The sequence below is a fragment of the Dermacentor andersoni genome, chromosome 6, assembly GCF_023375885.2.
Source record: "Dermacentor andersoni chromosome 6, qqDerAnde1_hic_scaffold, whole genome shotgun sequence".
Lineage (NCBI taxonomy): Eukaryota > Metazoa > Arthropoda > Arachnida > Ixodida > Ixodidae > Dermacentor > Dermacentor andersoni.
The window spans coordinates 88,800,443-88,814,475 of NC_092819.1; the positions used below are offsets into that span (position 1 = coordinate 88,800,443).

At 44.5% G+C, this 14,033-nt stretch overlaps 1 protein-coding gene across 8 annotated transcripts in view; it reads left to right on the forward strand.

Annotated features, from left to right (window-relative positions):
* Ask1 (apoptotic signal-regulating kinase 1) overlaps window positions 1-14,033 on the forward strand; it is a 128,866-nt gene that overhangs the window by 19,885 nt on the left and 94,948 nt on the right. For all 8 annotated transcript variants that reach the window (XM_055066464.2, XM_055066463.2, XM_050171303.3 and 5 more), the window contains 5 exons: window positions 2,385-2,460; window positions 4,362-4,454; window positions 4,766-4,872; window positions 5,671-5,841; window positions 13,258-13,530. In XM_055066464.2, coding sequence (XP_054922439.2) covers window positions 2,385-2,460; window positions 4,362-4,454; window positions 4,766-4,872; window positions 5,671-5,841; window positions 13,258-13,530 — 720 coding nt within the window. The remainder of the gene's footprint in view (window positions 1-2,384; window positions 2,461-4,361; window positions 4,455-4,765; window positions 4,873-5,670; window positions 5,842-13,257; window positions 13,531-14,033) is intronic.

Genomic DNA, 14,033 nt, shown 5'->3' on the forward strand with positions numbered 1-14,033 from the left:
GACATCACGCCTCGGACATATGCTCACCGATTTTTTCATTTGTCGCCGTGTTCCCCCCCCTACAGTCACTCTATTTGATGGTAGGCACCTTGATACTGTGGAGCCCCGGTTAGGCATCCCCCAATTATGCAACAAATGGATGGATTATGTGACAAATGCGACAAATGGAAAGGATGGATTAGCATGATCCAGGTGAACTTGCCATACAGACGATGCATTAAAATCTTCAGTTACACGACACAACATTACGTCATGTCATGTGCCACACAGTGACCCGCATGAAGCCGGGAACTCAATGACAAACTAATGGCAGATGCATGAGAAGCACCGGACTTGGATGGACTTGGATGTTCTGCAAGCTGAAAGCTACTTTCAAAACTAACAGCCTGTTTGTTGTGTCGGTAGTTACCACACCGACTCGGGTTCCAGAGAGGAAGGGCCAAGACCTAAGGCATGTACCGGCTGCAAGGCGTCAGAGCGCTGAGCGGCACGTAAGAGACGCGCAGCCATTTTAGGGTGGACAACTGTTTCCAACAGGATGTCGCTTCTGAAACCCGACAAACAGTCCGTATAGCTCATTGCTTACATAGGACACGATGTGGCTGGGCACGCTCACGTGCAATTCACAGTACAAGTGCGACATGGTGATATGGTGCATATCTGTACAGGGTAGTTAACTTTTGCAGTGCATCCATGTCTACGTTTTCTTAAAAAGCACTTTGACGTGCGCAAGGTGCACTGCGGTCTCGCGTTCAGGCGATGCAGGCTTTTAGGGTTAGTGTTGAAATCTGTACATCGAAGACTATTCTGCAACATGAGCGACTTGCAATATTAGTGAGTAGAAAATGAGTAAACTTTTTTTGCTTTCGACACTGCCTTGGAGAAGCATGTTGGTAAGTTCACGCTTTTCATGACCTCCGGAAACTGTCCGAGATGTGCAGGGATCACAGATAAGCTTCAGATAGGCATATTTTTATGTTTGGAATTATCAATATATTGAACTATTTCGTGATACCCTTTGAGTTCGATGCAGTTAAACCTCAATATAACGAAGTTGGTAAAATAGGCAGTTTCCTTTGTTATATCGAACTTCGACCTTTTATACAAGTAAGTACAATTGCCAATCAATTTCTTTTTAATGGAAAGGGGCTGCAGAATCATCCAAATTATTTTTTGGGCAATCTAAAAAAGAAAATTTTAATGAGAAAGCAATTAATTTTGATGAATGTAGGTGTCAGCAATAAATGATACGATTTCATGCCACGTCGATATCTTCACATCGGCGGTACGAATTAAGTGAAGCCAGCCATGCTTTCGCATGCACTCAGCCCCCACGGCTGATAGCGTCATCTGCACTCGGACGCTATCATGAAAAGCGCCGGCAGCGGGGAGCGAATGCTTTGTATGTCTCATGCTCCAACAGGTCACCGAAACTCGTTATTACGCAACCTCCAGTACTAACTGTGCAGGAAGACAGCTTACTTAATGTCGTGCTATCTTGGCACGCCCACTCTTTGCTCACATGGCAGATTACTCCTAAAGCAGGGCGTGTGGCTGTGAATGCGCTCAGCCGCACTTTCAGCCGTGCACAGCCATGGCCGAAACGCATGGCAGAAATCGAGACACGGGCCAACTTACCCCCCACTCCACCTCACCCCTGCCCCCTCACACGTGCTTGATCCCGTTACTGCGAGCTTGCTCCCCTTCCCCTCTTTCCCCTTGCTCACGTGGGAAGGCAGCACTCATGAAGCCACCATATTTCTTGTCTCACCCTAGCACACTTTCCCTTGCACCTAAAGCACACAGCGTGTGGGACGCCATAGGATCTTATCGCTCTTTGACTTTATATGGGACATGATGCTTAGGTGATCACTCTTGTCATGTGGCGCTCAATTTGAGAGGTATGTTTGCAAGCAGCCACTTGCAGTTCAATCATTTGACCATCTGCACCTGCGAAAGTTTCCATTTATTGTCTCAGGATTCCTTTGTGGCAGCAGTGAAATTTCGTTATATTGAAATCGCATACATACACACTTCATTATATTGAGGTTCTAAATACATGGTGTTCTATAGACAAGAGGTCATGAAAAATTAAATACTTCATTATATTGAGAATTTAGTTATATTGAAGTTCATTATATCTAGGTTTTATTGCATATCCGGGATCAACTGTACAATGATTTCGCGCGGTCCTGAGAAAGTCATATAATCGTTGTTCCACTGTATATTCAGAGCAGAACTTACAGGGTTTCTTGTGTTTTGTGGTGACATTGTGTGAAGCAGCCTGAGGATGCATCCTTCGCAGGCTTTAGTGGCATAGCAATTTCTCACCTGCTGTACTCTTGGGTTGCGCGAGGTTTCACGCACCACGTACTGCTGTGCAGAGCCCACATGAAGGAGAAGTTCCTTGCTGACCTGCGGAAAGCACGCGAGAACTACACCGGTGAAGAGCTCACCAAGGTTAGTAGTAAGCCCCTGGTAGAAACAGCTTACTTACGGTTTGTATTACCGCTCTTTGTTTGTTGTAAGATACAAAGAACTCTTGGACCTTTGGTTCAGGATTACCTCTGTGGCTATCTTACCTCCCACTCACTGCACTGAATAGCTGGCATTTTGCATTGTATTCACAGTCTTTGAGGCCATGTTGGCGGCAGTTACTGTCGCTGCCACAGTCGCCCTACTGTTAGGGGAGCTTTGACCTTTACCACTCGGTGTTGTATGCGTGGCCGTGCAGTCTTTTCTATTCTGGCAAGACTTAAGCACCTGTGTAAGTCCCATTGCTGCGATTAGCTGTGCTAACAGGAACATTGGTTAAGAAACCCAGAGTGATACATTAAGAAACATAATAGGTGCCTTTTAGCTATGAGTTTATGTAACATTGATTCATGGCAGTGTTAAACACTCCAAGCTCTACTTAAGAGGGCAGTAACATGAGGGTACATGTAAAAGTAGGAATTGGTGATTAAGACAAATTTGCGAAAAGGAGTAAGAATCTTTACTGGCAGGAATGACGCTCGCTCAGCTTCTTTATTCAGTGCGATGTGGTTGGTAAGGCAATGCCAGCATTGGACAGTTTGCAGAACAAAATAAGATTTCGGAACATCATGTTGCGTGCTCGTTTGTAGGATCATGGCATTCAGATGACCTGCCAGCAGTCGCATGATACTGCACCTTTCATGAGATACACTCGAAAATTGTTGTAATGAAGTTTAACGGGGAGCAGAAATTACTTCCTTATATCGGTCACTTCGTTATGTCCATTATTGGCATTTACTGCAATAGATGCCTAATGGGGTGTACAATTGTAAGCATGCAAATATGAAGCGGCATTGCGGCCCGTGGAACCGCGCACGGCCACATGTGCGATGAAATTTGAATAAAACAACAAAAGAATCTTCGGCGTTTGGAACGTGTGACTTATATCACCTGACGCAACAACCTTTAGATAGCTGCCTTCTCTTCAGCTGCGGTAGTCTTTCGCGTCTGCTTTCCACTTGGCTCATCGTGGTCTAGCAGCACGTGGCACACAACACAGCGCTACGCCTTGTGATCGAGGAGGCAAGCGCACTTCGCTGGCTTGGCTTGGCCGCGTCTTGGCCTCCGACGTTGCACTGATGCCAATGCAGTCTTGGAGGCCATGCCCAGCTGAGCCAGCCTGCGTGGCGCACCGTGCAGTACAAATGAAGGCGCTAATCTTTAACGCCACGTTGCACGGCTACACGTGGTGCAGCTTGCACAGACAGGCACATGCAAGTGAGAGAGGCCAATGAAGTGCGATAGTGAGCTGCTGCTTGTGCGCAGGTGCGCAGCTAAGCACGGTGGTGAGAAAGACCAGTGTGGCTCGACAATGTATTAGACGCAGAAACGTGAAGGTTTTGAACTGCTCGAACCCCGCAGAAAGCGATGTACTCAGCGGTCAGCGGTCAGCTTTTTCTCTTACTTTTCATTTTTTTTTTTTTTTTTTCGTAGGCAAATCTAGTTCGTTATATCCATTGACAGGACATTTTCACTTCGTTAAAACGACGTCTTAAATACATAGATCTCTATGGGAATTTCAAAGGGAATTTCATTTAGTTTTTTATATCGATTATTTCATTGCATCCCGTTTCGTTATAACAAGGTTTGAGTGTACTTCAGTGCCTATGAAGGATATTTAGGAAAGTAGAATATGTGTCAGAATTAAGCTAACATATGCCCAACATCACTGATTTCAATGCGAGTTCCCCTATTAAGAATTGCATGAAGGGCAATGAAAGCAAGTTAACTTATGCGAGCTTGGGAGCCTCCATAAATCTGGCTATCCTTGCATAAGTATGTTAGTATTATTGTACAGATCGCTCTTTCCCTCATCTTTTTTCCAGATGTTACGAAATTTTAGGAAGCGGCTGGATGACCCCAACATCATATCCGGTGACGTTGTACTGAGCATGCTCATATCCTTCAGAGACATTCAGGTTGGTTTCTTGGTCTCTAATTTCCCTTGAGATAACGGAATAGTGAATAATATTCTTGCAGAACTAGTACATGTCTTTTTTATTACCATGAACCTGCTAATGAAGTGAAAGCCCTTTCTCATTCGAAATATAGCATGAGAAATCAGTTCTTTCTAACTGTGTAGAATGGAGCTTGTAATGTTGACATTGCATGAGTGCGTTATCTGTTTCTGTGCTGTTTCGGAAAGACGTTCAACAGTGAGCCGTAAAGCTGATGTTTATGTTATTTTATCACTTTTGAGACGTTTTCTTTTTTCCGTCGCTCATTCTAGGATTATGATGCAATGGTAAAGCTGATGGATGACCTACAGACAGTGCCAAACATGAAGTTCACATCAACGCCAGCCATCCAACATTCTTATGCATTTGCCTTAAATAGGTATGTGTAAGCAGTTGTCCAGTCCTGTAGGGGAATGCAGGCATTATTTTTGAAGGTACTGTGAAGGAAGGGTGAGACATTGTTACGAAGTGTATAAGCGTGTTAAAGATGTGCTTTTAACAAGCTTGTATAGAAGGCAGGGCAGACCTGCTTTTCTGGCTCGAAATGAATTCTGCTGTTTTAGCAATGTGGCATCGGTGAGCCATTAGGTGTTTTGTAATTAGTTGACCCATGGTTCTTGAATTTGGCTTCATAGAAACACCCTAAGGTTCTTTTCTTTTTAACTGTGGTTTCTTTTTATTTTTCATTACTCTTTGCCAAAAGTGACATTTAGAACTCTAAACATTGTTGAACCCTATGGCCATCACACCTAGCATTGAGTCTACCGAACAAAAGGCAGCTTTCTTTCCTCTTAGTAGCAACAAAACCATATGGTGTACACCAATTTTTCATGAAAACACACAAACAAAAACAAAGAAAAGATAAAAATATGAGCCGTACAGCAAATTTATTTTACACAATAGTAGTTATTCAGGTATTGAATCTCAACTGTTGTTTATTGCCAGTAAAAAAATTTTTAGTTTGTATTAGCTGTAAAGTTGCGCTCTTCATCTTGCACGCCCTGTATGAAGGGTATCAGCTCACAAAGTTGCGAGGACAAGTGCTTTGAAACTGGCAGTACCCGAGTTTTATTCGTAGGCCACGAGCCACCCTCCTCTTCAATAAATGCGTATTTATCCATTCTGTTGAATAATTTCTAGAATGAGCCATTTGTTGTGATTGTGTGCCTCCTTTCAGGCGCAACTTGCCGGGCGATCGCGAGCGGGCCCTGGAGGTGATGACGTCTGCCCTACAGAAAAAGGAGAACCAGGTGCCCGACATCCTGTGCCTCTGCGGCCGCATCTACAAGGACAAGTTTGTCGAGTCGGACTACACGGACCAGGAGAGTTTGAAAAACGCCATCCACTGGTGAGTCGGCCCTCCGCGCTTCAGTGTCAACGTCGAGGTGCCACACTTCTGGTGTTGGGCCACTTGCATGCTAGCTGGGCCATTGCTTTCTTGATGCTTGGTGGTTTTGATCATTGGGAGTTTCCTGCTAAAAATCACTAGAGAAAAATCTGGTGCTGTGGTTCTTCATCTAGCATGGGAGTGATGGTTAGTAAAGTTTACACTGCTCGTAATGTAAGCTGCTGGAGTTGCGAATTTCCACACCATAAGCGGTACCACACTAACCAAAACATTTTTCAAAGGCTGTTGCACTCTCTACCAAGAATTCTAATACAAAAACTAATAGTCTGTGAGGTTATTGACACCAATACAGCCTATTAAGTCTATTAGTGTACAGTCGAACTCGGCTATATCGAACTTGCAAAAGAAAAACGCCTGTCAGTTCGATAAAGGCATAATTTGATATAAGCCTGCTAAAAAATTGGACGTTATAAAAGCACATGCCATTTATAAAATCACTTTATTGATGAAACTAGCTTAGTTTTGCATGAAATAGTCCTGCATTTTCTTCTGTTTGGGCAATTTCGCTGCCTGCGACTCACTAACTTCTCTACATTGTCTAAAGAGTCGGAGCAGCTGAGGCCACAACCTTCCACATTCGCGCAACAGCACCGGACTAGTGCGAGTACACCAAACACCTTGGAGGATGTGGGCAAAGGACCATCGTTACTTTCCTTATTGTGCCCGCTTTCACATGGGCTCGGTACTATGTTGGCAATGTAGTCTTCATTTTCGGGCTCTCCCGAGGTTGCGACACCATCATCAGCACTCACAAACTCGTTGACCGTTGACTCGCCAACAGCTTTCAGAAATTTTGACAGCTCGCTCCAAGGTTCGGCAACACTGGCAACAGCTTCGTCGCACACATCAGAATTTAGTCATCACCGGGCACGCGGAAGCCGGCACGTCTGAAGCAATTTCAGATGAATCACTTGTACATGGCCGTGCGGATGCGTCGGGCGCCACGGGCACTGGGTCGCGAGTTTGTCCACTTTAGCCCTAATCTTCCCCTTATTCTTCAAGATCGTGCTGTGAGTGCTCCTCGGAATCTTGCATGCTGCGGGGTCATACGACTTCTCACTGCGTTCCACCAGATTTATGATTTCAAGCTTCATGGCGAAAAGCGAATTCTGCCGCTTCATCATGGTAACACTGTGGGAGAAGGCCCACTAGGTGCAAACACAATGAACCAGGAAAGCAGCGAGACAACTCGCACTTGCGCCATCTTGCACGACGAGGGCACAAGAGCCTCTGATTGGCTGTCTGAGCAAGCGCTTCGGGTGGGCCAGGATAATTTTTGAAAGGGGGTGTCGACGGCTCGTTCGACGCAGCGCGGTCACGGTAGCGAAAGTGGTTGGATAAAGCCGCGCCGCCGGGTTTCTCCGCCGCCGCGAGGGAAAGCCAACTTCTGGGGGCACTTTTGAGCCGCTTGTTGTTCGATGTATTGGGAGTCGCTGCTATTTTTGTTCGATGTAAGCGTAATTTTTGCTATATATACTCATTGTAACTATATCGTGTTCAGAAATTGTTCGATATACAGAATAATTCGATGTAAACAGGTTTGATATAGTCAGGTTTGACTATATTAGTCTAATAGATTTGTTGGTGCATTGGTCTATTAGTCTAATAGGTCTATTGGTGTATTAGTATAATAGGCCTATTAGTGCCATGGCAGCCGCATTTCGATGGGCGCAAAATGCAAGAACACCCATGTACTTAGATTTAGGTGCACGTTGAAGAACCCCAGCTGGTCACAATTTGAAAAGCTATAATGGCGGGGAGGCCAGTTCTCTTCCCCACCACCTTCCTCCATCCGACTTCTGATTGTGTCGACTAGTTTAACTGTTTAACTTTGCTTCCTGTGTGCTGCGATCGCATGTTGTTAACAAGCCGTGGCTGTCAGCGTTCAAGAATGGCATTGCTATAACAACTGCGAAGAGGGCTCACGGGCAGTAAATGACATGCGTGCTCCGCCAAGGCATCGCTTGGGTGGCCCCAAAAGGCACCTTTAAAAAAATATGTGGGAAGGTTGCCGCAGCAGCGTCTCAGCTTGAGAAATTCAGAAGAAACGGGATGTGATCGCTACAAGCATCTCTCCATGTACTTCCCACTGGCTTGCATGAGAAAACCGCATGTTCGTAAGCCTTGCTTGCTTTATGCGAAGCCTGCCGACATCCTTCTCCAAGGCATCCAGGTGCTCCGTGTAATGAAGCGGAAGGTCCCTCACGAAAACAAGCCCACGAGGGACTGAATCATCTATTTGACCTCCTGCAGGGACAGTGTTGAGGCAGCCTGCCCTACCGCGTCAGTGCTGCTGTCGTAGCCGTCTTTGTTGCTATCTGATGCAAGCACGTTCGCGATGATTACCTTATCGGTTAGAGAAGCACTTCGTTTCCAAGTCTCTAGCAGTGTGCTTTCTCTTCACTGGCAATGTCATGCATTGCCGATGATCAGCGGGCGGATCAGCCATCTTCCGTTTTGGCGATGATTCAAATGAGGCTGAGGAACAATTTGGCCAGGAACGACATCGACGCAACAAAGACAAGCACAAGCGACTTAATCTGTTAGCAGAATTGCGCAGAATGAGGGCCATAGAGTAAAGAACCAACTGTGAGGGCCTAGCTAGCAATCTTGAAGCAGCGCCGGCAGCGCTGTCAGTGAAGTTGGTGCAGTCCATTCCTGTTTCGGAGGGTGGAGTGGCGCACAGCTATGGGCACAGCCCGTTCGTGTTCAGACAGATGGAAGGGCGATAGAAGAGATTCACGCAAGGCTGACGTGCATCTCTCATAGAGAGAAGCACACAGCAGCAGTTTGGGTGGCAGGCAATCGTGCAGTGGCTGGCATTTCAGCTTTTTTTTTTTTCCAAAGATTTCGCATTCCGTTACCTTTCGGCACGGACACCCAGCAGCCAGACTTCATCGTTATAACCGATAATTCGGCGTGGGGACATTGTAGTAAGCGGGTTATTTCCCTATAGAAAACATACAAAGGTTGATGGTGCAGCAGCTTTTCATTGTTATAACCAATATATTGTTAAAACCAGCATCGTTATAAGTCAATTGGGCTGTATAGAGGTTTGACTCTACAGTGGAATCTCGATAAACGCAAATCGCTTAAATGGAAATTCTGCTTAAATGAAGCACCATCCTCGTGGTTGGTTAGTTTTGTATTCATGCAATGCTCTCTGCAATGTGTCTCGGTAAATGTAACTCTTGATAAACTGAAGCAATTTCCCTGGTTCCTTGAAATTCTGTACATGGAAATCTGGTGCGAGATCACGTGCGCAGGCCAAACTGATGGCAGTGAGCATGAAACGCAATTCGCAGCCAATTAGTTGGCAACTACCACAAACACGTATAGCAAACGTTTTTATGTGCGCGTACTGGTAGGAACAGCGAAGGCTCGCATGTGGACAATAATCTGCGCTGTTGAATTTGTGGAACACAGTTTACGTTGTGGAGTCAAGGTTGCACAGGCAATATCTGCCTTTCGAACGACCCGCATCGTGACAGGTGAACGTGAAATGCACTCGTGGCCTCCACTGATCTTTTTTCGGTGCTGCAGTTGTAAAAAATATATAAAATTGATTTTGCCATCGAAATTCATTTTTCCTGCCTGCCCGATAATTCAGACATTTTTGCAACCTCATCCATGTCTGCAAATATCAGTCAGTGACTGTATTTACATTCCTCACACTAACTCAAAAGCAAAATAGCAACAATGCACAAGTGTTAGGTGCGGTCCGGGCACCGCTGACAAGCAGCTGGAGCAAAAGGATTCTCCGTCGCCTAGGCAACCCCTGTGTGCTCGCTGAGCCACAAGCTGCTGCCACATTTTTTTTAACCATTGTTCGTTTGCTCACTTTTCCTCCTCCACATCACCTTCTCCTTGCTGAGCACCTTGCTGAGAAGTGTGCTAGCTGCCTCGTTTGTCTGCAGGATTTTCCAGCAACCGCATTATAGCTGGTGTTTCGTCTCGTGCAGCTCCACTATAAGCGGTATGCATGTACATTGAGTTCTCTGGGAAGATAAATTGAGAGTCAGAAAAGACCGCATTAAATCCAGTCTTGCACTATAAGTGGTTGCATTATAAGTGGTCTCAACTGTACACAGATTTGTCTAATCTCTGTGGTTATGGCATCAGAGTTTCTTGTAGCTTAACCTATTGTGCTTTATTTCTCTAAATTTTCAAGAGAAACATTTTTCTGAATGCGTGAAGTCAATAAGTCCCTTGTGCAAGTACATGGTCACTGTATATTGCTGCATTTATAGTGCAGTACATATTTTGTCTAAAATGAGAAATTTGCAATGTGACAATGCTTTGTGAAGTGAGAAGTATAAATTTTAAGCAGATGCATGCAAGAACCATCATTCCCATGCTGGCAGAACCACCATACTTGAACTTTCTATAGACACTAGTGCCCAGATGTCTCTCTAGCAGTTTTTGTAGGAAACTCTATGCATTTGGTCATGTGCAGAATTTCATAAATTTGTGCCATTAAGAAGCTGAACTGCTTGGATGGGTTGCTGCATGCAATCTATTTCGGCCGTAGTTTTAGCACAATGACAGCAAGTTTCTTGTATGGTGTTGAGCATACAAAGCTAAAATTGCACTCATAACACATTCTTATAAATCTGCAGCATAAAGCAGAGAAAGAAGGATGTCTTGCTGATTATACATTACTTAAATGATATTGCGCGACACAAAAAAACGACACGGATGTGAGAGAAGGCGACACACATTGCGCTTGGTGTGTCGTCTTCTCTCGCGTCCATGTCGTTTTTTTGTGTCGCGCAATATCATTTAAGTAATGGATTACCAACTTGCCCGGAATGCTGCTCTGATTATACAATCACTTGGAGTCGCAAAGATTGGTTGCTATTCATAACTATGCCTGGGCAGTGCAACGTTACACAAGACGAGAGAGAAAGGAAATAGACAAGACATGCGCTATACTCACAACAAAAGTTGTATTGAAGGGAAACACTTATACATACGTGTCCAGAGGAAGAAAGAAGAAAAATAAATTGTATTGCACATAAGAAGAAAAATAAATTGCAAAGGTAGATTGATAAAGCCAAGCAATAACAAAACAATAACAGAGCAGTGTTTGCTATAAAGGGTTATCTTGTTTGAGGTATTGCACTCCTGGTCCAAGTAAAGGAAAACGGATGTTCAAGTCCTTACTCAGGTATAGTCGAATCTCGTTATAACGAACATGCATATAGCGAAATATACAATAAAACGAAGTAAAAGCAGAGTTTGTTTGGTCCTTGCTTTGTTTCAAAGGAAGTTTTAGTTGTATAACAGAACGAAAATTTGAAATTGGCACCAGATGGTTTATACCAAAGTAGTTTTCTGTGTTTGCGTGACTCAAATGTGTCAACAAGTCAAGAAAAACTCTTAAGAAACACAATATTTTTATCGTTTGAGTTGCGGACAGCAGAAAAGTATTTGAATTGCCTGCCATATAGGGGCAGCAAAAGTAGCTAGCATTGGCTGACTGGTACGTGGTCAAACTCTCGCTGCCGATACCTCTCCATGCAATCTGCACTTCATCATTCAATGGCAGCACAGAAGTGTACCGTCGTTTCGCTTGTCCCAAGGATCAAGGTTTCTGGGCGTTTGACAGTGGGTGCTAGAAAAAGGACATTGCCACTGGCTTCAACCTTGCACCAAGCACTCTCTCATAAATCCTGAATACAAGGTAGGAGCTAGAAGAGAATCAATGCCAACAGCACTGTGAAAAAAGGACCACAGGCATGTTAGGCCTTGCCATCACCAGGATGTTGAGCTGATGGAGAGGTCTTGTTTCTGTGGATTAAAGATGTAGGAGCATGCAACCTGCCCATCTCTGGTGCTCTTCTCCAAATGAAAGCGAAGAGTTTAGCTTGCGTCTTAGGTCATGATGACTTTTGCGCAAGCAGAGGCTGGCTCCAGGGTTTAAAGACTGCCATGAGATAGTTTGCTTGTCGAAAGCCCTCAAGTAACACCAAACAAAGATTATATTGTTTTTTGGGTAAATTGATTCATGCATGTGGTCAGCATCGCTGTTGGTGTGATAATTTTAGCTCTCCAGCCGAGAATGAAAGGTGAGGTCACACGTTTGTACCAAGCTTTAAATTCCGAAATTGTACATTTTTGCAACTTTGTGTTGTCCATCTTTAAGCACCCTTTCATTGAGTGCGTGTGCAGACTTGTTTGCCGGAGTTAATGCACGTACCTTTATAATGCATATCAGATATATAACGAACAAATGTTCGCTTAAAGTCTTCGTTACAGCAAGATTCAACTGTATTTGAATGCATCATTTTGTAGTAGAGGTGTTTTGTCTACACCAAATGTGTGATCTCTCCGAAATGCTGGTTCTTTATGCATATTATCATGCAATAGAAAATTTAGCACCTGATATCTGGTTGCCAGGTTGCCAGCAGGTTGCCACTATCCCTCAAGAGAAAAGTGTAGAACAGCTGTGTCCTACCAGTACTCACGTATGCGGCAGAAACCTGGAGGCTTACGAAAAGGGTTCTGCTTAAATTGAGGACGACGCAACGAGCTATGGAAAGAAGAATGATGGGTGTAATGTTAAGGGATAAGAAAAGAGCAGATTGGGTGAGGGAACAAACGCGAGTTAATGACATCTTAGTTGAAATCAAGAAAAATAAATGGGCATGGGCAGGACATGTAATGTGGAGGGAAGATAACCGAAGGTGATTAAGGGTTACGGACTGTATTCCAAGGGAAGGGAAGCGTAGCAGGGGGCTGCAGAAAGTTACGTGGGCGGATGACATTAAGAAGTTTGCAGGGACAACATGGCCACGATTAGTACATGACCGGGGTAGTTGGATAAGTATGGGAGAGGCCTTTGCCCTGCAGTGGGCGTAACCAGGCTGATGATGATGCTGATCTACAGAATGAGGATCGATGTTCCAAGAAGTCTTTTGATAAATCGGGTTCGCTGCCATATATCGATTGTCACTCAGCTCATGCTTGGTGCTTTATTTTCTTTTATGCTCATGTGAAGTTATTGTATTTCTTGTTTCCACAAATATTTAAGTTGTTCAACATAAAGAAATGCCCATGTTTTGATAATTTGACAAGCCCTAAAAGAACTTTTAAGCTCATCACAATTTATTTAGAGCCCTTTGCTACGGCTTCTTTTTTAGCCCAGTTTTCACTTCGGAGTATTAAGATCCTCAAAACCACTTCATTTCTTGCGAAAGTGTGCCATAGCCAAATCAGTTGTATTTTGATGTATAGTACTAATGTACTTTTCATGTTTCTAAACTGCCTTCTTGGTTGCTCTTCTAATTGCAGTAACTAATTAATGGAGCACTTTTTCCAGCCGGCTTACCATGTGTGATTGATTCATTGCAGGTACCGCAAGGGATTCGAGGTCCAACCTAATGAGTACGCTGGTGTAAACCTGGCCACGCTGCTAGTGATAGACGGGCACGAGCTGTCCAAGTCTACTGAGCTGCAGCAGATCAGTCTGCGCCTCAACAATCTCATAGGGCTGAAGGGCTCACTGGACAACCTGGAGGACTATTGGGATGTGGCCACTTTCTTTGAGATCAGCGTCCTGGCCGAGAACTACACCAAAGCTATCCAGGCTGCCGAGTGCATGTTCAAGCTGAAGCCACCCGACTGGTGCGTCATGCCATCCAAAAAAATTAGATTATGGGGTTTTACGTGCCAAAACCACTTTCTGATTATGAGGCACGCCGTAGTGGAGGACTCAGGAAATTTCGACCACCTGGGGCTCTTTAAGTTACACCTAAATCTAAGTACACGGGTGTTTTCGCATTTCGCCCCCATCGAAATGCGGCCGCCGTGGCCGGGATTCGATCCCGTAACCTCGTGCTCAGCAGCCCAACACCATAGCCACTGAGCAACCACGGCAGGTGTCATGCCATCCAGAGCATGTCTGTTGTTTAGAAGGGTGCGGCTGGTAATAAGCTTGCGTGAACAATGTGAATTCAAAGCAAATAATAATAGTGTCGAATAAATTCAAAGCGAATAACTTGAGTTGTGGAATTTGCATAAATCCTTGATGCCACAGTCAAATCTGACAAAAGTAGAAAGAAGGGGTCCATTACTTGCAAAGATATAAATAATTTCATTGCGAGAAACAATTTGTTTTCAATGTCCAA